The 27,661-nt window shown below is 51.2% G+C and overlaps 1 protein-coding gene across 1 annotated transcript; it reads left to right on the top strand.

The window, feature by feature from the left end:
- FAN1 (FANCD2 and FANCI associated nuclease 1) lies at positions 1 to 27,661 on the top strand. The gene is made up of 13 exons (XM_065872451.1): positions 1 to 1,258; positions 4,056 to 4,196; positions 6,870 to 7,071; positions 8,607 to 8,840; positions 13,216 to 13,347; positions 13,969 to 14,077; positions 15,195 to 15,314; positions 18,621 to 18,785; positions 19,231 to 19,378; positions 23,035 to 23,138; positions 23,674 to 23,868; positions 24,477 to 24,605; positions 27,524 to 27,661. The coding sequence occupies exons 1-13, from the start codon at positions 1 to 3 to the stop codon at positions 27,659 to 27,661; spliced, it is 3,075 nt and encodes a 1,024-aa protein (XP_065728523.1).

Genomic DNA, 27,661 nt, shown 5'->3' with positions numbered 1-27,661 from the left:
ATGATGTCTGTAGGGAAATCCTCAAAAAAAAGACCTCGTAGAAGTTTATCGAGTAGCAAAACTAAAAAAAATGCATCTAACTCTATTATTGCGTTTTTTAACAACGTACCGCCTGTTAAACTTGCCTGCCCCATTTGTAGTAAAATGGTGCCAAGATACGACCTAAACCGTCACCTTGATGAAATGTGTGCTAACAACGGTGACATCACTCCAGCTGACCCTGGGCATGTTGACTTAAGTTCAAATGTGTCCACAGTAGATTTGACCAATATTGCCTTAGAAGATGTAGCGCCAGAGAAGTCGTCACCATCAAAGATCAATTTAACCCCTGGCCAAAGTGATGCAGCAAAAATGGGCATAAAACAGCAGACCAGCCCGTATTTTAAGAGTAGTGATGACGCAGTGTGCAGAACTCAAGATGGGCTGAGACATCATAATGTGAAAGTCATCCCTCTGGGAAGCCTGTCATCTAAATTGTCCAGAAGATACATAAAGGCTAAAAGATCAATAGATAAGAGTGAGGGATTCGCCAATCAGAGTCCACAGAGTTTCTCGTCCACAGGGGTTAGGAGCCTGGTGGATCAGTGTTCAGAGATGGAAGGCCAGGATCAGCTTTTGGAGAATAGTTCTCAAAAGGAAAACATGTTTGCCTGTAATTCTCTGGAGGAACCAAGCACTCCCGAACATATTGTGGGAGGCTCTACAATAATGGAAGCTGAAGGCCTAACGGCTGCACAGGAATGTGGGAGATCAACTCTCACCCCCACCTTCTCAGATAATGCTCCCGTGTTACCTTCACCAGATTTAACTCTTGGGCATAAATTAAAGTCTGCTTCAGAGGACCATCTTGCAAAGCAGGAGAGTATCAAAGGAACAGATGATAAAGGTGTTGAAAACTGTGAAGCAGGTGATTGTGAAGAGGTAAAAATGACTTTTGTTTCACAAGCTCCAACCCAGTCATCACATTGGGAGGCAAAATCTCATAATTCTACACACGATGCTTCTATATGGAGTGACAGCCAAGCACTTCCTCCAGAAGGTGACAGTCGCTCAAAGAATGAAAGCACTGACCAAATTCCTTTGGAGCAGGGGTCAAGCTGTGATGTTTCCCGTGTAACAAGTCCAGCACCACCGGACCATCCTTACTACCTTCGGAGTTTCCTCGTGGTGCTGAAAGCCGTGTTTGAGAATGAAGAAGACAGGATGCTCTTTGATGAGCACGAGAAGGGCGTTATAACTAAATTTCATCAATTATCAGGTATCTTGAACCTGTTTGCTTTCGAGGCTTTGTTTCCCCTTTGCTGCCCTGATTTGGTCTGAGATGTGATAGGCAGAAATCTCATGACCACAAGCAGTCAGTGTGGTTTTGGGAGTCCCCTGGGAGTACTCATGGGACCCACAGCCAATGAGAGTTCATCTAGAGAAAGATATGCCTGTAAAAGAGACAAGATTTTTCGGCCTGGTGATGTCTGCTTCTGCAGTATCATCCTTACAAGCTGTACTTTGGTTGTATTGGAAGCAGCTCTTTGTCCTGTTTTTGTATATTTGATGGTTGTAAAACAACCTTTCCCAGATTAGAAAAAAAAAAATACAGTGTGATTTAGGAAAGTGTACTTTGCATTTCGGGCACGTAATCAAGCTGAGTGTTAGGTGGTTTTGTTGTTTTTGCAGGCCATTTCCTCAAAAATGAAAATAAAATACAGGGAAAAAACAAACCAAGGTATACTCAGGCATATTTTTTTCCACCAACAATATTTTAGTTGCATGGACTCTGCCTTTTAAAGTCAGGGTGTGCAGGAAGTGGAAACTTTCAAGCTAAATTGGTACATTAAAAACGTTTTTGGTCTTTTTTTTTTTCTTTTCTTTTTAAATTTTGTAAATTAGTACGTTTAAAAACATGCCTCATTTCCTTGGCAGCCGGCGGTGGCTCTGAGCCAATAGCGCAGGTTTGGAGCAAGAGCGCCCCCTCATCCCCCCCCCCTGCCCCCCTCCCCCACCCGCCCTTGATGGCTGCTCATCCAAAGGGCCTTGATGGCTCTGTGCAACTGAGTACCTCCCGAGTAGGAAAAGCTTACTTGGGGGCCATGCTGACCTCTAGTAATAGTAGCAGGCCTGAGTCCCAGTGGAGTAAAAAAAAGAAATCCTGAGTGTTACCAATAATGGTTAAGAGAAAGGCTTCGGTTTTACACTCATACAGGGAAACTATGGCTCTGCTTGTGTTACTTTTTAACACGTGGGTGATACTTCTCTGCACAGTTCTTTTTTTTTTTAACATATTAAAAAAAATTTGTTTCTTTTCTTTTTTATAAATTTATTTTTGGTTGCATTGGGTCTTCGTTGCTTCGCGTAGGCTTTCTCTAGTTGCGGCGACCGGGGATTACTGTTCATTGCTGTGCGCGGGCTTCTCATTGCGGTGGCTTCTCTTGTTGCAGAGCACAGGCTCCAGGTGCGTGGGCTTCAGCAGTTGTGGCTTGCGGGCTCAGCAGTTGTGGCGCACGGGCTTAGTTGCTCCGCGGCATGTGGGATCCTCCCGGACCAGGGCTCGAACCCACGTCCCCTGCATTAGCAGGCGGATTCTTAACCACTGTGCCACCAGGGAAGCCCTTTGCACAGTTTATAAAGTGTCCACACAGCTTCCATCTCTACTTGCACTGGCCTCCCCCGATGTGGGTGTGAATGACCCCCACTGACTGTCGTATCCAGGGTGGTCACAGATCTTTGGTTGGATGCTGCTTGCATTCGTGTGAGCAATTGTTTGAATAGCTGGTGGCCCCTGGCTTCAGTATGATTGAGAAGTAGGAGCAGTTTCCTAATGTAAGTGCTGCAGATTCTTGTGGCTTGCTCTCCACAGAGAATCATCTGCAGTGTCTCTGTTGTAAAAATAACTACTGCAAGTCGATTTTGCCTCTTTAAAGAACAAAGGGAAATAAATATTGAAGATGTAACAAATACAGTCATACCATTTTATTTTATTTTGAAAAATTTTCAGCTGTGCCATGCAGCATACAGGATCTTAGTTCCCCGACCAGGGATCGAATCCACGCCCCCTGCAGTGGAAGTGTGGAGTCTTAACCACTGGACCGCCAGGGAAGTCCCCATACCATTTTAGAGTTAGAAATTTAAAGATAATTTGGGTAATAGGAAAACTTGAGACCAAATTAATTAAATAGCTTGGTGGAGATCTGCCTTAGAGATGGCTACCCCACCAAAGCTAGACTTTTTTTGGAAAATTCTTTTCAGATGATTTTCAGCCAAAAATAGAATAATGCATATTAAACCGAAAGGAGAGAATAAAATAACGGGAACCCTGGGAGGTTTCTCTTGAGGGAGTAGAAATGTTGGCTAGAAAGTGGGGAACCCGGGTCGTAGGTTTTTTTTTTTTTTTTTTTTTTTTTTTTGCGGTACGCGGGCCTCTCACTGTTGTGGCCTCTCCCGTTGCGGAGCACAGGCTCCGGACACGCAGCCTCAGCGGCCATGGCTCACGGGCCCAGCCGCAGGGCATGTGGGATCTTCCCAGGCCGGGGCACGAACCCATGTCCCCTGCATCGGCAGGCGGACTCTCAACCACTGCGCCACCAGGGAAGCCCGGGTCGTAGGTTTTTAAATGGCCTATAATCATTACCAACTTTGGAACTTTTTTTATGGTTTATACACTAATTATTGAATACCTCATCGTGTTTAATCTTTTCACCAACTTTGGGAAGATGGTGTTACTGCCCAGCCCCCCTTCCTTTTTATAATAGAAGAGAAAAGGGAGTCTCAGTTCCAAAGACTTGCACAACTGGGGGGGCAGGGCTGGCTTTGTGTCCTCATGCTTCTCCTGTCCTGCAGTGACAGGCATACAGGCCAAGGAGACATCGCCACGGGACTCTGTGTTTGAAATAAGTTACGTCTTCCTAAGGAAGAAAATGATTTTCTTGGAAGATCCGTTGAGTCAGCCTCTGTGTATTTCTAACAGCCTGTTTTACTCACCTCAGTTTACAAAAGTAAATTATAGTATATGTTTTCGAGAAGAAACAGAAGGTTTTTCACTATTTTTCTTAACTTTGTTGCAGCTAGCGGTCAGAAGTTATATGTCAGACTTTTTCAACGTAAATTCGGCTGGATTAAGATGAACAAACTGGAATATGAAGAGATCTCCGCTGACTTAACCCCGGTGGTTAGAGAGTTGACGCATGCAGGCTTCCTGCAGACGGGTACGGTTTGTCCAGGGGAACCAAATTGAAAATCCGACATAGGGAGTCCAGTTTCTGCAAAATGAGGGTGATGTTAGTTTGGTGTCATCTCCTGATTGGTGCCTGGTAAATAGTAATTGTGTATGTCTTTTTAAATTGAGTTTTGAATCTTCTTAGGACAACAGATTATTCATGTGTTGTTAAAGCCATCCTCAGCCTGAGTTAAGACTCCTAGGATAACAAAAGATTGCCTGCTGCTGTGTTCTGATGGTTCCAGGCTTAGTCCCTTAAAGTCACCTAGGGATAGATGACTTTATCTATCCCTGGGTGTCTGGGTCCACAGGGGAAACTCATCCCTCCTGGCTCTCCTTCCAGCAAGAGCTTGACTCATCTTACCCAGTTTTCTCATCTTTATGATGGAACAAAGCTGGTTTGTTTGAAGCTAGTATCGCCTCTAAAACCTTAATTTGCCCCCCATGCACACACAGACAGCTCTTATAATTTGCAGGTTGATTGTCTCAGGAATTGTTTCACTGATTTAAGCCCATGTGAATATGGGGTAACCTTGGTTGTCTCATCTGTGGCTTTCACCAGGTACCTACATGTGTTGAGTACAATATTGTACTGGAAACGTGGGTATAAGGAGGATGAAAGATGTGAGTCCTGGGTTCAAGTTGTTCATAGTTTAGACTGAAATAGGGGAATCAAGCCAAAGCCAGATGGTTTCTGTGCGGCAGAGTTTGTAGTGCAGAGCAGTAAGTAAGTGCAGTTAGGGTGACGTGGTGGGCCTGGCTGGGGGGCGTGGGGAGCCTTGGGGGAGAGGCCTGGAGGCTCCGTGGATGTGAGGGCTTGTAAGGGATCAGGCAGCGGGACCCCGGGTTCCCTCACATCAGGCCATCAGGGGCACTGGAGAGCTTGTGTCCTCACCTGACCCGGAAGATTAGGTGCAGGTTCCAGAAATCTACAGGTGTAACAGGCAAGCCAGGTGAGCCTTGACTTACCTTCATTTATTTTTTAATATTTATTTATTTTTGGCTGTGTTGCGTCTTCGTTGCTGCATGTGGCTTTCTCTAGTTGTGGCGAGTGGGGGCTACTCTTCGTTGGCTCGCGGGCTCTGGAGCGCAGACTCAGTAGTTGTGGCTCGTGGGCTTAGCTGCTCCGCGGCATATGGGATCTTCCCGGACCAGGGCACGAACCCGTGTCCCCTGCATCGGCAGGCGGACTCTCAACCACTGCGCCACCAGGGAAGACCTGAGCCTTGACTTACCTTTAAATGACAGTTACGCAACAAAAGCAGAACCCCAGTGGCCTAACGCTGCCCTCAGTCCCGCCCAGGTCCCACCGTGGTCTGCACAGCCCAGTGGGGTGTAGCCCTGGCCATCCCCTCACTCTGCTCCCTGGGTGCTCTGGCTGAGTGCACCCCTCTTTCAGAGCCTGTGCCTGCTCCCACTCGGCTCACCCCCTCATGTCATCCAGCTCTGCTCCGTGTCACCTTGTCGGGCACTTGCATGACCACCTAGTTTCAAATGCGGCCACCTCCCGCCAGTCCAGTTTGCCTTGCCCAGCTTTGCTTTTCTTTCTTCTTTTTTCCTAGTTCATTCTTCCTCCTTTTATTTATTTATCTTAAAAAAATTTTATTGAAGTATAGTTGATTTACAGTGTTGTGTTAATTTCTGGTGTACAGCAAAGTGATTGTTGTACATATATGTATTCTTTTTATATTCTTCTCCTTACGGTTTATCACAGGATATGGAATATAGTTCCCCGTGCTATGCAGTAGGGCCTTGTTGTTCATCCATCCTATATATAATAGTTTGCATCTGCTAATCCCAAACTCCCAATCCATCCCTCCCACCCCCCTCCCCCTTGGCAACCACAAGTCTGTTCTCTATGTCTGTGATTCTGTTTCTGTTTCACAGATATGTTCATTTGTGTCATATTTTGGATTCCACATATAAGTGATAGCATATGGTATTTGTCTTTCTCTTTCTGACTTACTTCGCTTAATATGATCATCTCTAGGTCCATCCATGTTGCTGCCAGCTTTGTGTTTCTTTGTGGCAGTTGTCAGCCCTGACATTTATTATGCTAGGAGGTAAGCTCCCTGTGGGCACAGATGCAGCTTGTTCGCTGTATGCCCTGGGCAGGTGCTACCTGGCAGGCAGTGTACACCCAGTGAGGAGTTGCTGCCTGGAGGAAGATGGCCCTGCCCTAAGCTGTGGATGCTGTGAAGGCAGAGACCAGCCAGCTCTGATTCAGCTGCATCCCGGGGGTCAGGCTTGCTGTCTGGGTCCCCTAATAGTGTGATGCACACATGTGTGCCGAGCAAGTGACCCCATGAAAGTCTTCTCAGCCCCGGGCCTGTGTGGAGAGAGGACAGCTGATGAACAGTTGACTCTGACCTGCTCTGGAGAGGCCCAGCCGTAGGTTCTGTTGTGAGCGATGTACCAGTGGCTATCCACGTGGGTCTTTATTTTATTCAGATATTCTTTTACTTCTTAGTGAGAAGTTCTGTTGTTTTATAACCTTTGTGAAATATCTGTTTTCCATAATTTTTAACAATCAGTTTGGCAAACTAAAATTTCTACAGTAGCATTTCATTTTATTTGCATGTGAATTTTCTTCTTAAAGTAGATAAATCTAGAAAACAGTAAGCTTATTTAAAACTACTTTTACATTTTTTTAATATTTCAGAATCTGAGTTGCAAGAACTGTCTGAGGTGCTCGAGCTCCTTTCTGCTCCGGAATTGAAAGCCCTGGCAAAGACCTTCCACTTGGTGAATCCCAGTGGGCAGAAGCAGCAGCTGGTGAATGCGTTTCTCAAATTGGCCAAACAGCGTTCAGTCTGCACTTGGCGCAAGAATCAGCCTGGCATTGGTGCAGTGATTTTGAAAAGGTTTTGTGGCTATTGTTATAGTAAAAACATTTGAAATGTTGATAGCACGTATTTAATTTATTTATTTTTAAGCTGCGTTGGGTCTTCGTTGCTGCGCATGGGCTTTCTCTAGTTGCTGAGAGCGGGGCCTGCTCTTTGTTGCGGTGTGCGGGCTCTAGGTGCACGGGCTTCAGTAGTTGTGGCATGAGGACTCAGTAGTTGTGGCTCGTGGGCTCTAGAGCGCAGGCTCAGTAGTTGTGGCGCACGGGCTTAGCTGCTCCATGGCATGTGGGATCTTCCCGGACCAGGGCTTGAACCCATGTCCCCTGCATGGGCAGGTGGATTCTTAACCACTGCGCCACCAGGAAAGTCCTGATAGCACATATTAACTCTTACGATGGGTGGTACGTGTTTTCAGATTGTAATTGTTTTTTTCAGTTGCAGTTAGGTTGAGAAGGCGGTGAACCATTATTATAAAGACTGGATTCTTTCTTGGTTTATTATTCCTAATTCTTAAGATACCACACTGATTTCTAGGACCAAGAAAAATCAGGAGGCAAGAGATTAGAGGCACTAGGCCCTTGGCAAATTCTAATATTTTTTTATTCAAGAAAAGTGCAGTTTTAACTACTATTCTTATAGGAGTTTGGAATGTCGGTCCCCTGGACCTCCTTGGGACTCCGCATGGAGATGGAGGAGGAGGGTGTTTTCTGGCAGTCTCTGTAGGTGAATGGTCCTCAAGTAAATGGTGGTGTGATGGGAATCCCACCCCTGTGTCCTCTCGGCTCTGGTGGTGGCACTGATCTCTGCACGCCCCAGGGATGCCACTCTGCTTTTGGCTTAATAGCTTTTGGGCTGGTAGGAAAGTGTGAGGTCCTCCACTAGACCAGTGGCTCTCAGCTGGGGGCGACTGTGCCCTCCAGGGGACACCTGGCATCGTCTGGAGTCGTTTTCATTGTCATGACTAAGGTGGGTAGTGGGTGCTACAGGCATTTAGTGAACGGAGGCCAGGGATGCAGCTGAGCATCCTCTAGTTCACAGCCTGGGCATCCCACCCCCAGGAAAGAGTTACACAGCCCGGATGTCAATAGCGAAACGCTGCCGTGTGTGGTGTTGCAGTTGTTGGAGCCAGAGGGCCCTGGACTTAACATGCCGCCTTACCAAGAGCCTTTGGTAGTGACGTTCTACATAAATACCTATTATTTCATCTCAAGTGTCACTGGAGTCAAGATTTGAGAATTGCTGATAACACTTTTATGAGTTTTCCTGGTATTTCACATGTTCGGGACCAGCGTAAACCCTATCCTGCTCTTTTATTGAGGCAAACAGTGCGTGAAATCGTTTGCAGATACAATTTCATCTAATCCTCACCGTGTTCCTAGGTGGGGCTCTGAGCCCCAGAGAGGTTAAGAAATGCTTTAAGTCACACAGTTGGAGGTGGGAGATTTGCTTCAGGCTTAGAATAACGCATGCTGTTTAGCTTGAAATAATTTGTGAAATCTGACATCCAAATGCTTAAAAGCCAGAGAGTTATTTCCATATCATGTATTTTTCAGAGCTAAAGACTGGGCGGGACAGTCTCTGAGAGTGTGTAGAGACCCCCGGGCTGTGTTCTCCCGGGTCCTGCTGCTGTTTTCACTGACCCACGAGGTGGAAGAGGAGGAGGCGGCCTGTGGCGGGCAGGGCCAGCTTTCTACGGTGCTGCTGGTCAACCTTGGCCGCATGGAGTTTCCCAGGTATACCGTCAGTCGGAAAACCCAAATCTTCCAGGATAGAGAGGATCTCATCAGGTAAGGGCGTGTTTGCTCTCTATGAAATCTGTATATTTTAAAATTTATGTAGAAGGCTTTGTTATTATTTTTTGCCATCCACAACAGAAACATGAGTTCATAGCCAAAATCGTTGTTTTAAAAAGTTTATTTATTTTTAAACTTTTGTCTGTGTTGGGTCTTTGTTGCTGCGCGTGGGCTTTCTCTAGTTTCAGCAAGCGGGGGCTACTGTTCGTTGCGGTGCGCGGGCTTCTCTTGTTGCAGAGCACAGGCCCTAGGCACGCGGGCTTCAGTAATTGTGGCTCACGGTCTCTAGAGCGCAGGCTCAGCAGTTGTGGTGCACGGGCTTCGTTGCTCCGCGGCCTGTGGGAATCTTCCCGGGCCAGGGCTCGAACCTGTGTCCCCTGCGTTGGCAGGCAGCTTGTTAAGCACTGTGCCACCAGGGAAGTCCTCACTTTTGATTCTTGATTTGAGGTTTATGCCTCAAATTTAGCAGAAATTGATTCTGATATTTGATTTTAGGAAAGTTGTTTAAGTGTTGTCTAGTATGTGCTTTAAAAAATAAACTATTGAGATTATTGTATCAAAACAGGGTCAGTATAAACTGATTTTAGCCCATTTTGCCATAGTTATCAGGAAATTCAATATCCTATTTGTGTTCAGTTAGAATAACTTTTTTAGTCAAATCTTCTAGTAAGAATATTTCTTCTGACTGTACTTTCTTTTGTCTCATGTCCTTTTACATCTTTGTTTCTAGTGACTTGGTGCTATTCTCTTTGGTGAGAACTCTGAAGGCAGGTTCCAGTCTCTCTAATGAACCATGAATCTACTCTGTGCCTTACTTTACTCATCTGCAAAATGGGGAGATAATAGTACATTCCCACAGATCTGTGCCGATATGTGAAGCGTGCTTAGAGCCTGGCCTGTGGGGATTGCTCAGTGCGTCTTAGTGGTAGAATTGTCATCATGACCGCGTATCGCGTATCTAAGGGAGGTTGCTTTTCAGTTCTATGGTTGACAAAACCATGGTTGACAAGTTCAAAAGTGGGGAGGCTAGGGAGAAAAAATAAACCATCACGTCTTTTTTTTAGAAAGTAGTATCCTATAAATGTTAAAAATAAGTCAACATTCTTTTGTTATGCAGAGGGCTGTAGCACGGAAATGAAATCTGGTTGAAGTGACTTCAGGAAGGGTGATTATACAACACCAGTAGTGTGACACCTGGCCTGAGGAACCTTTCCCACCACCTTGGTACTTGAAATAATTGATCCTTTCTTTTCTTTTCTCATTTATTCAGTGCCCATGGGTTGAGTGTTGAGTACCTATTACGTGCCAGGTGGTGGAGTTGCAGTGTGAACAGATAGGGTCTTTGCCGCCGTGGGGTTATGCTTTACTGGGGAAGACAGGAAAGAAAACAGAATAATATGATAACTGCGGGGCAGGCTGGAGAAGTCCTGTGTAGATAGTGTGAGGCAGAGAGTGTCCCCGAAAGGTTGGAATTGAGGCTTGAGAATGAGGAGGAGCCGGTCCTGCAGGGGTCTGGGTGCCCGCGCCCAGGCTCCGTGGGCAGGAGAGAGCTCGCTCACCTCTGGCCGGAACCTCAGGGGCCGTGTGAAGGGGAGGTTGGGCAGGACCGCGGGTCAGGGGACGCTGGGCCTCAGAGCCCTGGTGAGCCGACTGGGTCATATCCGCTGGATGGGGAGCTGGGGAAGGGGTTTAGGCAGGCGAGGGATCTGGTGCACGTTTTAGAAAAGCGTCCCGTGGAGTGGTGGCTGGGGGGCGGCAGGAGACTAATTGAGCGTTGGTGGTCCGGATGGAGGTCTTGGCTGGGCTGGCAGTGGCGGGCATTGTAGAGAAGTGAACGTGCGAGATGTTTTGGGGCAGAAAAGACGAGACTTGATTCTGATTACACTGTGATTGTGATAGTGATTAGATTTGTGGGGAGGAAAGGAGTGAGTTTTGGTGTGGGTGGTGGTGCCATCAGATGAGATGGGGGACTTGGCGGGGAGGGCTGGGATGCCAGGTGGGGATGCTCCCAGCCCCATGACTGAAGCTGCCCCGTGTGGTACTGGGCATGCCATCAGGAGCCCAGGACAGAGCTTGGTCTGGAGAGGAATTGGAGTCACCAGCACGCGGCTGGGGATGAGGTCCCTGAGGGAGAAGAGGAGGAAGGAGCTTGGCAGCCAGCGCCGAGGGGTTGGGCAGCACGGAGGAGCAGCCCCCGGTGGCAGGGAACCAGGGGTGTATGTGGTGGGCGGACCGGAGAAGAAGGTGTGTCAGGATGGGGCTCGATTGAACGCCCGGAGGAAGGGCAGTGAGGTCGAGTGGGATGGCCCACGGGGGTGGGTGGTGGACGGCAGGAGCCGCGCGCAGGGAGGGGAAGGCGGTTCCAATGGGCTTCGGAGAAGCAGCCCCTGCTGTGGCGGCCTGCGACGGCAGGGCGGTCTAGTTCCCTGGTGTCTTAAGGGTAGGAGGTACTCGGGGGGCGGGGGTGTGTGTGTGTGCACGTGCAGATAAACCCATAGAAAGGGAGAGGCCGTCGGTGGAGGAGGAGGAGGGGACCTCCTGGGCCCCGGAGCACCTGCGGGAGGACCGGGGTGTGGGCAGGGTTGAGGCTGCCGTGGTGGAGGCTGGGGACCCCTCGAGCAGGGCTGGGCCGAGGTGTGCGAGCACATGCCGAAACCAGCCGGCCTGGCTCTGCGATCGTCTTCAGCGCGATTCGGGGAGTTGGTGCAGGCCCAGAGGAGTGAGCGGCCAGGGCACCCCGACCAGGGTGGGGCTGTGGCCGGTGTGTGTTCTTCCCCGGGCGTGGTCTGTGGGCCTGCAGGACAGGAGGCACTATGGCTGGGACAGGGACTGTGCTGGAGGTGGGGCCTTGGTGAAGGTGGGGAGCTGCTGTCAGCAGTGAACGAGCTGGAAGGATTGGGGGCGGGGATCAGTGGAGGAGATGCTAGAAGTCAGCATCTTGAGGGTGACTCGGTCCATTGGGGACAGAAGGTCTCAGTGGCCACGGGCACGTGGGTGGCTGAGAAGAGGTTGGAGAATCGTGTTATCAGGGAGGAAGGAGGTGGGGAATTCTGAAGTCGTGGCCATCGTGGCGGGAGACCCAGGGAGACCAAGGCAGAGGGGACAGGGACAGGGGTGGGGGGTGCTGGCAGGTGCCCGCAAGGAGGAGGCGTGGGCTTCGGAGGTGGGGCTTTCAAGGAGGAAAGGAGGATTTGGAGGCGGAGGTGGGAGGGAGGAGGGTGCTTCCGTCCGTCTGGGCCCTGAGTGAGGAGAGCTGTCCCTGCTTGAGGGGGGCTGCGGGGAAGCCGTGCTCTCAGCCAGGTGTACGGAGGGCAGGAGACAGAGATCGGGGTGCAGGAGGGATGCTGTTCTTGGCAGCGCAGGGGTGGGGGGGAGGTTTGGGAGACGGGAGGGAGGGCTGGTGACCGTGCAGGCGGCGATGGCGGCACCGTGGGGCTGGCGCTGGGCTCAGTGGGCTCGTGAAGAGGGGGCTTGGTTCAGGTGGGCGGGAGGGCACTCCTGCCGGGTGGGCCAACCTCCGGGCACCCTCTCCCTGTTTCTCTTTCCTTATCGACCTTAGAATTGTCCAGTTGCACATTATAAGAGAGTTAGATCGAAGAGTTCATGAGCAAATTTTTATATTTAGAGGCCATTTCTTTTACTCTCTTTTAAAAAAAATTATTTTATTCAAGTATAGTTGACTTACAATGTTAATTTTTGCTGTACAGCAAAGTGATTCAGTTCTACATCTGTCTCTTACTCTTATGTGATAGTGTTTGCACATATTGCTCGTGCATGCTTTTTCTTTTAAGTGTGAGTCCAGAACGCAGTGACGGTGCCCTCAAAGTGATCGGGCGAATGTCTCAGGTGCACCGACAGGTTGTCTTTCTTCACTGAAGTGTGTTCATAACACTTCAGCATTGCCGTCTCCCAGCGACTGTCCCTGAAGTTATTTCTGAAAATCCCAAATAGTTCTCTTAGCTCGGGCAGCATCCCTCTGTGTGCCTCTGGCTCAATGATTAAATTAACCAAATCTACGCTTGTGTGTAATTCTGAAGTCAGTTACCCGTTTACAGGGTTGCCAGATTGCTGAATGAATGGATGAGCATCAAAAGTCAGAAAGGAAACGCGGATCAGTATTACATGCGTATAATGGGATGTGTTATGTAATAGTGCGGTGTGAATGTTTTCATCTTTCCGGTTGGGTAGCCTGTCTGAGTTTTTCTAGGCCACTCCCGTGGGGTATACGTCAAATTATTACTGAGGTAAAATGTAACGCTCGTCTTTTCAAAAGCAGAGTTAGATGTGGTGGACAGGATGTGGAATTTTGTGTGTCAGTGCTCGTTCACCCCTGAAGCTTGGATGGCCTGGCCCCCCTCGCCTCCTGCAGGTACGCAGCGGCCGCGCACATGCTGAACGACATCTCCACCGCGATGGCCAGCGGGGCCTGGGAGGAAGCCAGGGAGCTCGCTCGGTGTGCAAAGCAGGATTGGGACAGACTGAAAGGCCACCCGTCCCTGAGGTGAAGTGGTTCTCGGGTCCCTGTCAAAGTTTACTGTCTAGCCGCGTGGTTCTAACTGCTTAGAACAACTAAGGAACTTGGGTTCCTGTCAGACAGAGGTTGGTAGCCTCTTCCATGGAGGGCCAGCTGGGCCGTGGTCAGGCTCTGCCAGCCACATGCTTACTGGCGTCTGCTGTCCTGCTGTGAGCGCGCCCGGCCCTCCCCACCCACCGGAGCGAGTGGGCGGGGCTGTCCCAATGCAGGTGTGTTTGCAGACTCCGAAATGTGAGTTTCATGTAATTTTCACAGGCCACAGACTCTTTTTCTCCTTTTGACTTATTTTAACCACTTAGAAACGTGGAAATCCCGCTGGGTTTGTATAAAATCAGGTGGGGGCCCTGTGTCTGGCCAGAGGGCGGGCGTTTGCTGACCTGCAGCCCTCATTTCACACCGCTTTCTGGGGGACCTCGGAAGGGTGGCTGTGAGAGCATAGATTTGTGGTGTAGAAAACCGCACACGACAGGCAGTGTTCCGAATGTATCTTCTTAAAAGGTAGGAATTCAGTCTGCTCTGTCACTTCTTGTGATTGTCTTACAATACATAAACAAAGCACTAAACTGCTGGCCTACGTCTTTGTTCTAGATACCACGAGAAGTTACCACTGTTTCTCCGCTGTTTTACCGTTGGTTGGGTTTATACGAGGATTTTGTCCCGAACCGTTGAAATACTGCAGAGACTTCACATGTACGAGGTGAGTGCACAAGCCCCCGCCCCCGGCTCTTACCAAGGGGGCCTGCCTGGGTCATGACTTCTCCCAAGTACTTGGTCAGCACACGGCGATGCGACGAGGGCCTGCTTCCCGTGGGCACCTGCCATCTCCTGGTCGGTAGGAAGACGGCTGAGGGCGACCTGCTGTTCCGCCAGCTGTGAGCTGACGCCTGTGCGCCAGGATGGCCAGGTGACGGTCAGAGCTCCGCAGGGAGCCGCTGATGGTCTCTGCAGCCGGAGCTTAGCCGCCATCAGAACCCCCTGTGTGACAGGGAGGGTCTCCCCAAACCCCTGAGGCAGAAACCTCACCTCTGCTTGTGTTTCCCAGGCAGCAGTAGTGGACGGTCTGGAAATAATTTATAATCACGAATGAGAAGTTCGGTTGTATCCCTCCTCGTATTAAACATTGTGAGATTGCTGGAGTTAGCTTCTGTTGTGTTGACACTTGTGTGATTGAAACATGGTGTTTTACAAAGAGAATGTGCTAGGGCTGGGCCAGTGGGTCCCCCACGAGGGGTCTGTGGACCCGCCCCAGAGGCCCTGTGGGGTTGGCTTCGGGGAATCTGCGAGTGTGTCTATGGGGTTTGTGCCTTTTTCTCAGGAGATGCGTTAGATCCTTCAAAGAGATCCGGGAACCACCAAAGATGAACATGAAGCGTGATCAGTAAACCTAGACCAGAAAGTCCCCCTGTTGAGGTGGGGTGTTTGGGTGAAGACCCCCTCATTCCTGTCCTGCCCCCTGCCCGTCACAGCCCCGGCCCTGTGACCGGCTGGGTTCCTAGACGCACATGGGCCTGCAGCCCAGCCACCGCTCCTGCCCAGGGTCTGACCGCGTCCGGCCCGCGCTGCTGACCTGGTCTGCAGAGAGTGCCAAGCTGCACAGGTGGCGGGGGGCCTGCTGAGAAGCAGGGGGCGCCTCCGGAGCTCAGGCCGCTCCCGAGGGACGTCCCAGGGCCCCTCTTGGCAGTCCGGGTCCTGAGCCTTACTTTAGAATGGAGAGGGATGCTGTATAGATATACTTCGACAATTTTCCTGACTACTCAGTATAATGGCAGACTCTTGGTGTGTAGGTGTCTAACGCGTGTCCCTTGTTGCCACAGGAAGCCGTCAAGGAGCTGGAAAACCTTTTGTCCCAGAAAGTGTACTGTCCTGACAGCAGAGGCCGGTGGTGGGACCGGCTGGCTCTCAACTTGCACCAGCACCTGAAGCGCCTGGAGCCGGTACTCAGCCGTGGGAGCCGCCCAGCCTTTGTTCAGTTTGGCATACATTTAAAAATATAGCAAACTGTTAATACCTTAAAAATCTAAATGTAATTAGAACGTTGATTTGTTTTAACGTTTATTTTATATTGGGCTATGGTTGATTTAGAGCATTGTTTTCTTTTTTTTTTAATTAATTAATTAATTTAAAAATTTTTGGCTGTGTTGGGTCTTCGTTGCTATGCGTGGGCTTTCTCTAGTTATGGTGAGCGGGGGCTATTCTTCCTTGTGGTGCGTGGGCTTCTCATTGCGGTGGCTTCTCTTGTTGCAGAGCACAGGCTCTAGGTGCGTGGGCTCAGTAGCTGTGGCTCGTGAGCTCTAGAGCGCAGGCTCAGTAGTTGTGGCGCATGGGCTTAGTTGGTCCACGGCATGAGGGATCTTCCCAGACCAGGGCTCGAACCTGTGTCCCCTGCATTGGCAGGTGGATTCTTTTTTTTTTAGATGAGGGTGAGTTTATTGAGAACAAAGAGCAGAGTTAGCGTGGGGCGCTGCAAATACAGCCGGCCGATTTCCTGATAGACCAGGGAGAACCTACCGGCAGGTGGATTCTTAACCACTATGCCACCAGGGAAGCCCCTGGTTTCTTTTTTTTTTTAATTTTTATTTTATATTGGACTATGGTTGATTTAGAACGTTGATTTCTTAAACATCCTTCTTTGTCTGTGTTCTTCCAACCCCAGAAGAAGTAGCAGGGGCGTGAACATGTGGGCGACAGTGGGGTTGGTGGATGTGTCAGCAGCGGGATCGTGTCGGGATTCAGGGATGAAGTTCTAGGGGTGGAGGGAGCTGGACGGTTAGATGTGTCCGCCTTCACACAGTTTTGGAAATGGTGGTTTTGGAAATGGTGGTTGTATTCACTCGTTGCCCGAGGCCTCCTGGGAGAAAGATGGATGGAAGGCGTTCCTCCCACCATGCGACGTGGTGTCTGACTCAGCAGGGCGGGCGCCTTCTCTGTGGCGGGGACCTTGTGAGTCCGAGGACACCGTTCGCGGCCAGCTGCTGCAGCCAGCAGGGCGGGGCCTCCCGAGGTGGCGACAGTAGCCCTCTTTGTGGCCACCTGTGGTGCCCTGTCCCTGCCAACCTCGTGTTTGCATTGAGCAGAGGGCACTACGGCTCTGGGAGCTTTTGTTTTTCCAGGGGCAGGTCAAGTGAATCAGGATGATGGAGGGCTGGAAAATTTGACCATGGCGGCGGACGATGACATACTATTTTTACTGCCTTAACCTGAAAAGGTGCCTTGTAACCTCAAGTGCTTCCAGCCAGGAGAGCTGTTTCCTTTCCCGGAGGCGGGTGTGGTGCTCCCGCCTGGCACTGATTCGGGCTGACAGGGCAGGAGAGGCCTCTGGTAGCCCCTCACCCAGCGTGGACAGAGGGTGTGTGCGCGCTGCCTGTCTCTTTCCTTGAAATAAAGGTTCCAAAGAGTTGATAGACTTTCCCCTTGCTCGGATCTGCTGATAGGAGCGTTCACTCATACTCCGAGGTTATCTTTGAGACAGATGGAAAACCCTGGTTCCTTTTCGCCTTTTCCCAAGAATCTTCCCGGCCATGCTCATAACCCCTGTTATTTTGTCACCGTTCCTTCCCTTCTCTACATCAGTCTCCAGGGAGGGCACCTGCCAGCCCAGCAGAGGCTCATGCCTGCAGGTGCCCAGCAGCCAGCTGGCCAGGCCAGGCTGAGCCTGAGGCCGCCCCTCCCTGTGGCCAGCCCGGCTCCCACGGGGCTACAGAGCTGGCGGCAGCCCCGCCTCATTCTCTGCTTGATTCCTCTGGACCACCCCACTCTGATGGCCTGATCTTCACTGATTTTCAGGGCTTTTTAAAAACTTTTTATTCTTTTATTGTAGTAAATATATATAACAAAGAAAACTTGCAGTTTAACCATCTCTAGGTATACAGTTCAGTGGCGTTAATTATACAGCTGATCCTTGAACAACTCGGGGATCGGGGCGCCGACCCCCCCTGCCCCCATACAGCCAGAAATCCACGGATAACTCGGTAGTTGGCCCTCCGTTTCTGAGGTCCTGTGTCTGCAGATCCAGCCACCTGTGGACCGTGCAGTGCTGTAGTCTCTATTGGAGGAAATCTGTGCACGTGTGGACCCGAGCAGTTCAAAACCGTGTTGTTCAAACATCATCACTGTCTGTTCCCCAAATTTTTCATCCTCCAAACAGAAACTCTGCTCCCGTGAAACAGTTACTCCTGTTCCCTCCTGCCCCGGTTCCTGGTTACCTCTAGTCTGCTTCTGTCTCTAGGAATCTGCCTGTTCTGGGTGTTTCCATGAAATACCCAGAAGTGGAACCATGGAATCTTTGTCCTTTTGTGCCTGGCTTCTTTCAGCAGCATAACATCCTCGAGGCTCATCCATGTTGTAGCAGGTGTCGGAGTGTCCTTCCCTTTCAGGGCTGAATAATACTCCGTTGTGTAAACGGACCACGTTGTGTTGATCCGCCGCCTGTAGATGGACACTTGGGTTGTTCCCACTTTTTGGCTGTTGTGAACAGCACTACTGTGTACAAATACCTGTTTGAAACCCTGCTTTCAGTCGTGGGGGGCGTGTACCTGGACGTGAGGTTGCTGGGTCACGTGGTAATTCCGTGTATGACTTTGTGAGGAACTGCCAAACCATTTTCCACAGTATTTGGATCATTTTTCCAGCAAAGCACGAGGGCTCCAATTTCTCCCACATCCCCGCCGACACTTTTTATTGTCCATTTTTCTGAGTACAGTCATCCTAGTGGGTGTGAAGTGGTATCCCATGTAGTTTTCAGTATTTTTGTTTACTTGTCCAGCTCTGAATAACCTTAGAAAATGCATAACTCCTTCAAACCTAAGATTCTTCTCCCTGTAAATGAGGCTCCCTGGGACTGGGAGGTGGTCAGACGGCCGGGCTTCTGCCCTAGAGGTGCCTGCTCTGCATACCGAGCCCCTGGGTGGTGCCCCGAGCGCGCCCCGGACCAGGTCCCTCTCCCCAGCCTCCTCCGTCTCCTGAGGGTGTGGCAGCTGAGATAGGCTGTGTCCACACGTGTGACCAGGACATAGTGTCTGGAGCACGGCTGCTTGTGCCCCAGACATTTGCATCGGGGTCTGTGCTGCTTCTCTGCTCGGCATGGGACCTAAGGGAATGTCCTTGTCTCTGGAAGGGCTGCTTTGCCCACCACTAATTAGCAAAATGAATGATTAATTAACAGTGGGGTTTCCCGTCACATGAAACGAGGGGATGCTGCACGGGGACTTCAGGACTCTGACAGGCACCGTGCTCTTTGCTAGGCCATCAAGTGCATCACAGCAGGGCTGGCGGATCCGGACGTGCGGACAGGCCACCGCCTCTCGCTGTATCAGAGGGCCGTGCGCCTGCGGGCCTCTCCCAGCTGCCAGAAGTACGCGCACCTCTTCCGTCAGCTCCCAGAAGTCACTGTGGATGACGTCAAACATGTAAGTAAATATTCTTGGGGCACTTGGGATGAATCTTTGTTTTTATTCCTGAACACAGCCTTAGAGAGGTTTTCAGCGCGTGTTTCTTGTCGACTCCAAAGACCCTCTGGCTTACTGTGGGCAGCGACCTGGCCTCGCCCCCGTCCTCACCTGGGCGTTGGGAGGCTGGGCCGGCAGGGGCTGTGACTCTGTAAACTCCCGAGTCAGCAGCTCACAGCCTTTCCAGGTCCCCCTGCCTGGTCAGGGCCCCAGAGAGCAGGGGGCCGGGCTGTGACCTGCGTCCTCATGGACACCAAGGTGTGGGTCACATGGCCTGGCACCACGCTGAGGATGGGTGGTCTTTCGGGGGCGGAGGACAGTGTGTCCTTGGGGTAGCAGAGCCGGGTGTGCAGGGCTGGAGCAGGAGGAAAGCTAATGGCGGTCCTCCCCTTGCCCCCCCCCGCAGGTGACCGTCACGGGCCGGCTCTGCCCACAGTCTGGGCCGGGCAAGTCTGTCTTCGTGCTGGAGGCTGGGGGGACCGCCCCTGCCACCGTCCTGTGCTCTGTGGAGGAGCTGGCGCTGGCCCATTACAGACGCTGTGGCTTCGACCAGGGTAACGCCGGGGCTGTGTGGCCACAGTGGGTGGTGTCCCACCCCACAGCCAATGTCCGCACCTGCCACCCGTGAGGGCGGCGCCTTCTGGGGGGACGCAAGGAGCAAGGGAGGCCGGGTTACCCTCAGAGCTTGTGTCAGGCAGGGGGACAGGACGGGGCAGAGGACCACGAGATGCTGCCAATAGCCAGCCGGTCAGAGGAGGGCAGCCGGGGCCAGGCTGCTTCCAAGAGGACCTGGCAGTCTGGGGGGGGTGGGGAGTGGCGTGAAGAGGATGGAGGGCCGAGCCCTGACAGGACGTCACGCCTGGCACCAGAGACATGGTTGGAAGAGTTGTGGGTCAAATTCCTTGTAAAATGAACTCTCTAGCCCATGTGAGGGAGGAGAGCAAATGTCAGTAAGAATTGGAGCTTTTCCCATCTTCCTTCCCAAGAGACGTGTGCGATCACCCGCCCCTCCAGCTGCGCCCGCTCTGCTGTGTCTGCTGGGAGCTGAGGCCTCAGAGTGAAATGATGGACGTGACCTCGCAAGAGAGAAACACTGCTGGTTCCCGCTGAACTGGGCTGCTGTGTGTGTGTCGGGGGTGGGGGTGTGGGTGTGCAAGGGCGTGTACGGCTGCAGGGCAGGTGGTCTGTGGCCCCTCAGGGGTGAGTGGGACTTTGCTCTTTGAGCCGCTGATGAGACGCTCTCTATCTCAGGCCAGATGCGCAGCGGGACCAGGACCAGGTGCCCCTGGTTCTCTTCTTTCTGGGTTGCTTGGCATCCTCTTTGTTCAGACTTTGTAGGTTTCACTCAGAAGCCATTTTCTGAACCGTGTAGAGCCCAAGTGGGAATTAATTCTGCCTGGTTCCAGGAACTGGGAGCTGAGGACTCCCATCGGGCATTGAGGGGAGGGGAGGAGGGCTGGAGAGGGCACCCGGCGTCTCTGCTGCTCGGGGGTGAAGGCGCCAGAGGGAGAGACCCCGCGGCTGGCAGATGCGCTGGAACCTCAGGGAGGTGATAAGCATCCCTGGCCGGGGAGGGGATGCGGCAGGCCAGCCAGGACGGGCCCGCACCTGGATCCTGTCCCTTGCTTCCTCCCAAGCCTGTGTGTCCTTTGTCCCCTCTGAGTGCTGGGAGCAGCCCCCAGCCCCCCCCCCAGCCCCCAGGGCCATCCTGGGGACATCCCCGGCATGCGGGTCTCAGCCAGGAGACGCCAAGGGCAAGCGGTCCACGTTCGGGAGCTGGGCCTGGCCATTTGAGAAACACCTGAGTAAGACGTGTGGTGACTCGTGTGTGACGGCCTGTGTGCTGTCAGCAGCCCAGGCACCGGTGTCCAGACACAGTGGAGGGGCCACGCCCATCTGCCCACGCGTGCAGGGCCTGCGCCGGGTCCTCAGGGTTGTCACCCGCGGGCCTGCTCACCTGAGAGCAGCACAGAGCTGTGTTAAGATCGTCTGCTTGTCCCTCCCGTCCACTGGAGGTGGCTCGGCTTGTGTGTGTCCCTGTGAGCCCTCTTCCCTTTTCTTTCTTCCATTTTGGCCTCGGAGAAGGAGCTGCAAATTCAGTGCTTTGTCTAAGGCCAGACTAAAGAAAAGACCGTGAGAATTTGCCTTATAATTGGTCAAAGGAACTGGTCAGTCTCTGTCCTTAGTGAATGTACTGAATAGAAAAGTAACATAAAAAACCGTGAGGGAACCGCAGACGAAGCTGCGGCTGCCCGTCAGGGCGACGACGGTGGCTGGGCGGTTACCTTGGAGGGACTGGGGCGGGGGGGCTTTAGCCTTTTTTAAAAAATAACTTGTTATTAATGTCATGGAAGCTGCGGAACATGCCTTTATGGGAAAGCAGAGAGGTGTGCCGAGCTCCCCGCGCCCCCTGCTTCACCCAGCCCTCCTCCATCCGCCGTCCCCCCAATGTTGGAAACAGACCCCAGACCTTGGCTCCTGTGGTTACTCCCAGGGGGCCCACGGGTTCGGTCCACATGTCCAGGCCAGACCCCCCCATGTCTGTGCTGAAGGGTCACTAGGTTGAAGAACACTCAGGTGTCTTCACGTATGTGAAAATCAGGACATCATTTCACTGGCGTGTGATGTGATCATTCAGATGAGTGAGGACACAAAACGACCCCGCAGGAGGGGACCTCGTAACGCACGGGCCTCTCTCTGCTGCGTGTCCAAGGTGATGGTTCAGATGAACCTGTGTGATGTCTGTATCACTTACCGGGAAGGTGATGCTACTGAGGACGAAGTGCACACGCCAGTCAGGACAGAGATACGGGAGACCCGGAGGGTTAGGAATAAAAGAACAGAATGCAGGCTCGGTCCCCGCGGCGGTGGCGGGAGCCCTGTAACCCGGCGTCAAGGGAGGAGCAGCAGGCCCCGGGCAGGCGGCTGCCGGCTGTGAGCCTCACGCAACGAATGCTTTCAGTTTAGCCATGAGCTTGAAAGACAGACGGACAGTTCCGATTCTGGAATATCAATTTTTTTATAAAATATTTTTTTCCTTTATTAAAATTGATGCAGTGAACCTGAGCAGAACCCTGCTGTGGGTCTTTCCTCTGGAGAAGGTTTGGTGTGAGGGCGACCTCAGACCCTCTGGGGAAGTTTCTTTCAGAGTTCATCAGAAGGAAGGATCTCCCCAAATGATTGGACTTAACAGCACCAACGCATGCCGACGGCTCAGGGTTCAGGGATGCTGCTGTCCAGGGTGGAAAGCCAGGCTTGCCTCCCTCGGGCCCGGCAGGGGTGCAGGGCTCCAGGGCGAGGCTTCAGCTGGCGGCCCGAGCGGATAGCGGAGGACGGCCTGCGGGGCAGGGGCCAGCTGAGGGGGTGCACAGCACAGCCTGGACGGGGAGGTGGGCCAGGGCTGCCTCCAGTGGGCCTTGATAGGGACCTGTGCTGCCTCTGACCTCACGTGCGATGCCTGGGGCCCACTGGCCGGAGAGATGCCATGGCCTGTTCAGGGGGCGCAGGCGTCAGGTGCGCCGAGGGGCCAGGTGGGGCTCGGCTCTCTCCGGGAGGCTCCGGCCCTGTGGACCCTGCTCTGCCGTTCACACGGCCTGGGGCTGGGCCTGGCCTCTGAGGTCACCGCCCCATCGTGTGGTCTGGATGTGGGGTGAAGGGGGCGTCTGGACTAGGTGGTCTCTGACGCGGAAGCTTTCTGTAAAACCCCAAGTCTTAGAAACCCTGGGCACGGTGTCCAGGCCGAGGCAGAGGACTACTGGGTGGAGGAGGCGAATGGGGTCAGAGGGCACAGGCTCCCAGGGCGCCCAGACTTCTTCCCAGAGGGCTTTTCCAAGTGAGGCCGAGGGGCCTCCTGCCCCAGAGCCCCTCAGGGGATGCCCCCGCCTCCGAACCCACCGAATGGAACCCCCAGAGCCTGAGGAGGGAATCTGCTTTTATTTTTAAACGTGTTCCTTAGGTTTTTCCACTCTAGCTCCAAAATGTGCATTTGAATTTTCTCATGATTACTAAGATTTTTTGCCTTTAAACAAGGCTTCTGTATATAAGCAACATAATGTAAAAAAATACCTAGGAATGGAACAAAAACAGCATTTGCGTTTGAATGTAGAATATTTGCTATTTTCTTCAAATTGAGTAGGCAGTAGGATATAGTAGTGGTTTTTAAAAAACAGAAGAAATGGATTTTTCTTGTGTGTGTGTGACTTCGTCTCAGGGATTCACGGGGAAGGGTCCACCTTCAGCACGCTGTACGGCCTCCTCCTATGGGATGTCATCTTCATGGACGGGATACCAGACGCCTTCAGAAACGCCTACCAGGTAATCATGGCACGTTTTCAGGCAACAGACACTTCTGCACGCGCGTAAGTCACTCCCGCCTGGGTGCCCCGCCTCTGCAGCCATCAGAAACCTGCCCCTCTTTTGGATCCTGGTGCTAATTCCACCATAAGAATAGCTTTTAATTTTAAAATGTGATTCATAGAATTTAAAATGTAAGTATGTTAAGTTTTAAACTTTAAGCCTACTTTACTGGAATCATTCCGTTTGAAACCTTTAGTGTAAGTTTCTTCAGCTTCACCCTGGTGGGCCCGGGTGCTCTCACATGCTTTGTCACATGTGCCGGCTAAGCGTTCCACCAGTTTAACCTAAAAGCTCCTTTTGCAAATTATTACTCTAAAAAACCCAGGGTAATAAGTTGCTTTTGTATCAGATTACTTAGGTAATTTTTACATGTCTTTTGAGGAAAAGAATGTGTCAACTTCATCAGATTGGCCAGTTTCCAAATTTGATCTTGACGCTTCTCATGACTCCGGCCTCCCCAGGCACAGTGTGAGCTTATGTTCCCTGCACACAGGCGGCCCCGCTGGACCTCTGCACGGACAGCTTCTTCGCCAGCAGAGCACCGGCCATCGAGGCCCGGCTGCGGCAGATTCACGGTGCCCCCGCGGAGAGCCTGCGGGCCTGGGTGGCAGCCGCGTGGCAGGCCCAGGAAGGCAGGGTGGCCTCCCTTGTCAGCTGGGATCGCTTTGCTTCTCTTCAGCAAGCCCAGGTGACGGTCTGCAGGCAGGATTCCTTGATGCGGGGTGTCCTTTTGGCAACTGTAACAAAACACACACACGTATGCCCACATGCACGTTTATGTGGGTGGGTATATATGCACGCACACACGTACGTGTGTGTGTGTACGTGTGGTAGCCCAGCCCACAGGCCCCTGTTACTGAAGGAGCAATCACAAGCATGAACAAGCCTCCCTTATGCCTTCTGCCCATTTGGTTGGCAGCTTCCCTTGGCCTGGCCTGTGGCCCCTGGAGGGCGGACACCATCCCTGTCCTGTGACTGCTGGCCTCTGAGGGTCATCACTGTCACATTCCTGAGTGCTTACCCCAAATTCCCTCTTCCTTAGCTGCTCCCTGGATGTTTCCGACCGGGCAGAAGCTTGGTAACTGACCCAAGGAGAAGTGGTCCCCAGAGCTTGCCGGGGGCATTTTAGCCCCTGGCTCTGGAGTCCCAGCACAAGCAGCAGAAGGGCACTTGGTGTTCCTGGACGCATCTGTGCTGAATGACACACGGAGTCCCTGCCCCATCTCACAGTCACTGGGGGGGCTTCAGGGTCTCCGTCCCAGGGGAGGGCTGACTGTCCCTGTGTTCCGTGTCCAGGATCTTGTGTCCTGCCTGGGGGGCCCCATCCTCAGTGGTGTGTGCCGGCGCCTGGCCACGGACTTCCGACACTGCCGAGGGGGCCTCCCTGACCTGGTGGTGTGGAGCTCCCAAAGTCACCACGTTAAGGTCAGTTGAGCCAGAATGGAAAGTCATGTTGGTAACTTTAATGATCAGCTTAATCAAAGGCCACAATCTAGGCATTTCTAGCATGGTGGTTGACAAGGCCGAATCCCTTGAAGGCTGCTGGACTGAGGGCTGGGGTTGTTCGGTGGCTGTTGGCAGAGGTGCCCTCGGTGCTGGCATGTGGGCCTCTCTGCAGGCAGCTCCCCCGATGGCAGCGTATTTCATCCGAGCAGGTGAGTGAGAAGGGCCAGGGTGTGAGCAAGACGGCAGTCAGTCTCTTAGCAGCTGATCTTGGCAGTGAAGTTCCATTGCTTTTGCTGTGTCCCCTGTTAGCAGCAAGTCCACGCTCAAGGGTGGAGATTTTGCAGGTGTGTGCTCCAGGAGGCCAGGACGGTTGGGAGCTGTTTTCTAAGCTCCAGGAGTGAGCACTTCCTCACGTGTTGTAGGCTGGATGCCTCCCTTGCCTCACCCTGCTGCCCATCACGGGCTGGCAGCTTCCTTATTATTGAGTTTTGAGATGAAAAAAACCTCTGGTACAAGTCCTTTCTGAGAAACTAATCTGTTCTTAATGAATCATGCTTCCAGTGTCATATGACGTCTCTGACTGTAATTGTGGATTTGGTTCTTTCTCCCTTGCAGTTATATCAATGTTTGCTTCATATATTATTCGATGTATAAACCTAGGGTTGTCATGTCTTGATGAAATGACCTTCCTTTATTCCTGGGTTCTTTGCTCTGAAGTTGAACTGATATGTAGCCACTCCAGCTTTCTTTTGGTTAGTGTTAATGTGATACTTTTTCTGTTCTCTTATATTTATTTTTTCTTTATATTTGAGTTTCTTATATATTCTTGTAGGCAGCATTTACCTGGGTCTTACTTTTTAATCTAATTTGACAACCTCTGCCTTTTAATTGGGTATTTGGAACATTTACATTTCATGTTATTCATGTTTGGCTTTAAACCTGTCATCTATTTTTTTTTTAAAGGATACACTTATAAATTTATTTTGTTTATTTATTTTTGGCTGCATTGGGTCTTCATCGCTGCGTGTGGGCTTTCTCTAGTTGTGGCAAGTGGGGGCTACTCTTTGTTGCAGTGTGCAGGCTTCTTATTGCAGTGGCTTCTCTTGTTGTGGAGCATGGGCTCTAGGTGTGAAGGCTTCAGTAGTTGCAGCACTCGGGCTCAGTAGTTGTGGCTCACAGGCTCTAGAGCACAGGCTCAGTAGTTGTGGCTCGCAGGCTCTAGGGCACAGGCTCAGTAGTTGTGGCTCGCAGGCTCTAGAGCACAGGCTCAGTAGTTGTGGCTCGCGGGCTCTAGAGCACAGGCTCAGTAGTTGTGGCTCGCGGGCTCTAGAGCGCAGGCTCAGTAGTTGTGGCGAACGGGCTCTAGAGCACAGGCTCAGTAGTTGTGGCGAACGGGCTCTAGAGCACAGGCTCAGTAGTTGTGGCTCGCAGGCTCTAGAGCACAGGCTCAGTAGTTGTGGCTCGCAGGCTCTAGAGCACAGGCTCAGTAGTTGTGGCGCACGGGCTTAGTTGCTCCGCGGCACGTGGGATCTTCATTGATCATGCACATAACAACAGTATATTTTCATATCTCCTCTCCCAGCCTTTGTGCTGTGTTCATACATTATACCTCGACATGTTATAAACCCTGTGGCACATTATTTTTGCTTTCTACAGCTGAGTCTTTATATTTACTCATGTAGATACAGATTCTAATGTCTGTTATTCCTTTATATAGATCCAGATTTCCATGTACTATCATTCTCTTCTTGACTGAAGAACTTCCTTTAACATTTCTGGAAATGGAGGTCTGCTAGTAATGAATTATTTAGGTTTCATATATTGATATTTTAAGACTTTAAGTCTTTGTTTTTGATTGATTTTTTTTTCTGGGCAAAGAATTCTGTCGACCGTTTTTTTTTCAGTACCTTAAAATATTGGTCCACTGTTGTCTAGCTTGTATTGTTTTCAACGAGAAATCAGTAGTCTTTCCCCTCTGGCTTTTAAAAATTCTGGCTGCTTTTAAGAGATTCGTTTTTCACTGATTATGCAGTTTAGTTATGATGTTTCTTAGTGTCGTGTTCTTTATGGTTCTGTGCTTGGGGTTCACTGAGCTTCTTGGATCTTTGGGTTTAGTTTCCATCAAATTTGAAAAATTTTTGGCCATTATTTCTTCAAATATTTTTCTGTCTTCTTCCCTTTGGGGACTCTAATTAAACTAGTCTTAGGTTGCTGAAATGCTCTCTTCATTAAAAAAACTTTTTCTGTACTTCATTTTGGATAGTTTTTATTGCTTTGTTTTGAATTTTGGTGATCTGCAGTGGACAAAACTGACAGTTACGCTTTCATGGAGCTGAGATGTAATGAGCAGTTTTATCTTGTGATAAACACCATGAAGAAGTGCATAGGAAGGACCCTTCTTAGAGATGAATGTAAGCTGAGCACGGAAGGAGAAGACGTCAGACACGTGAAGAACAGGGAGACGTGTCCTAGGCGGTGGGAACAGCAAGCGTGATGAATGTGTACCCTTTGGTTGGGCAGATTTGTCTGTCTCGCGAACTGAGAGGAAGCCTTTGGTGTGGTTGGCAGGCGCCAGATTACACAGTTTTGTAGGTCATGGCAAGAAGTTGGGGTTTAATTGCAGACCTGACAGAAAGTGATTGAGGGGTGTTAAACAGGAGAGTAACAGTGCAGTGTGAGCTTTAAAACTATTTTTCAACTGCTGTATTACGAATCGATTTCCTAATTCTCTGTGAACTGTCTGGTTTCTACAGAAAAGGAAACTTTCTCATTGAATTTCATATGTGTATGTTTAGTTGCTATACATATGTAAGTACAGCAGCATAGAGGATAAGCCATCTAAATAGTTGTCAGTGGAAACTACCGTAGCTTACCTGAATGACCCTTCTGTCTCCCAGCTGGTGGAAGTGAAGGGCCCCAGTGACCGTCTTTCGCAAAAGCAGATGATCTGGCTGGATGAGCTGCATCGGCTTGGGGCGGACGTGGAGGTCTGCCATGTGGCTGCAGTCGGAGCCAAGAGCAGGGGCCCCAACTGA

Source organism: Phocoena phocoena, chromosome 2 (assembly GCF_963924675.1).
Source record: "Phocoena phocoena chromosome 2, mPhoPho1.1, whole genome shotgun sequence".
NCBI lineage: Eukaryota > Metazoa > Chordata > Mammalia > Artiodactyla > Phocoenidae > Phocoena > Phocoena phocoena.
The sequence above is the reverse complement of the archived record's forward strand: the minus strand, read 5'-3'. Positions and strand labels throughout refer to the sequence as shown.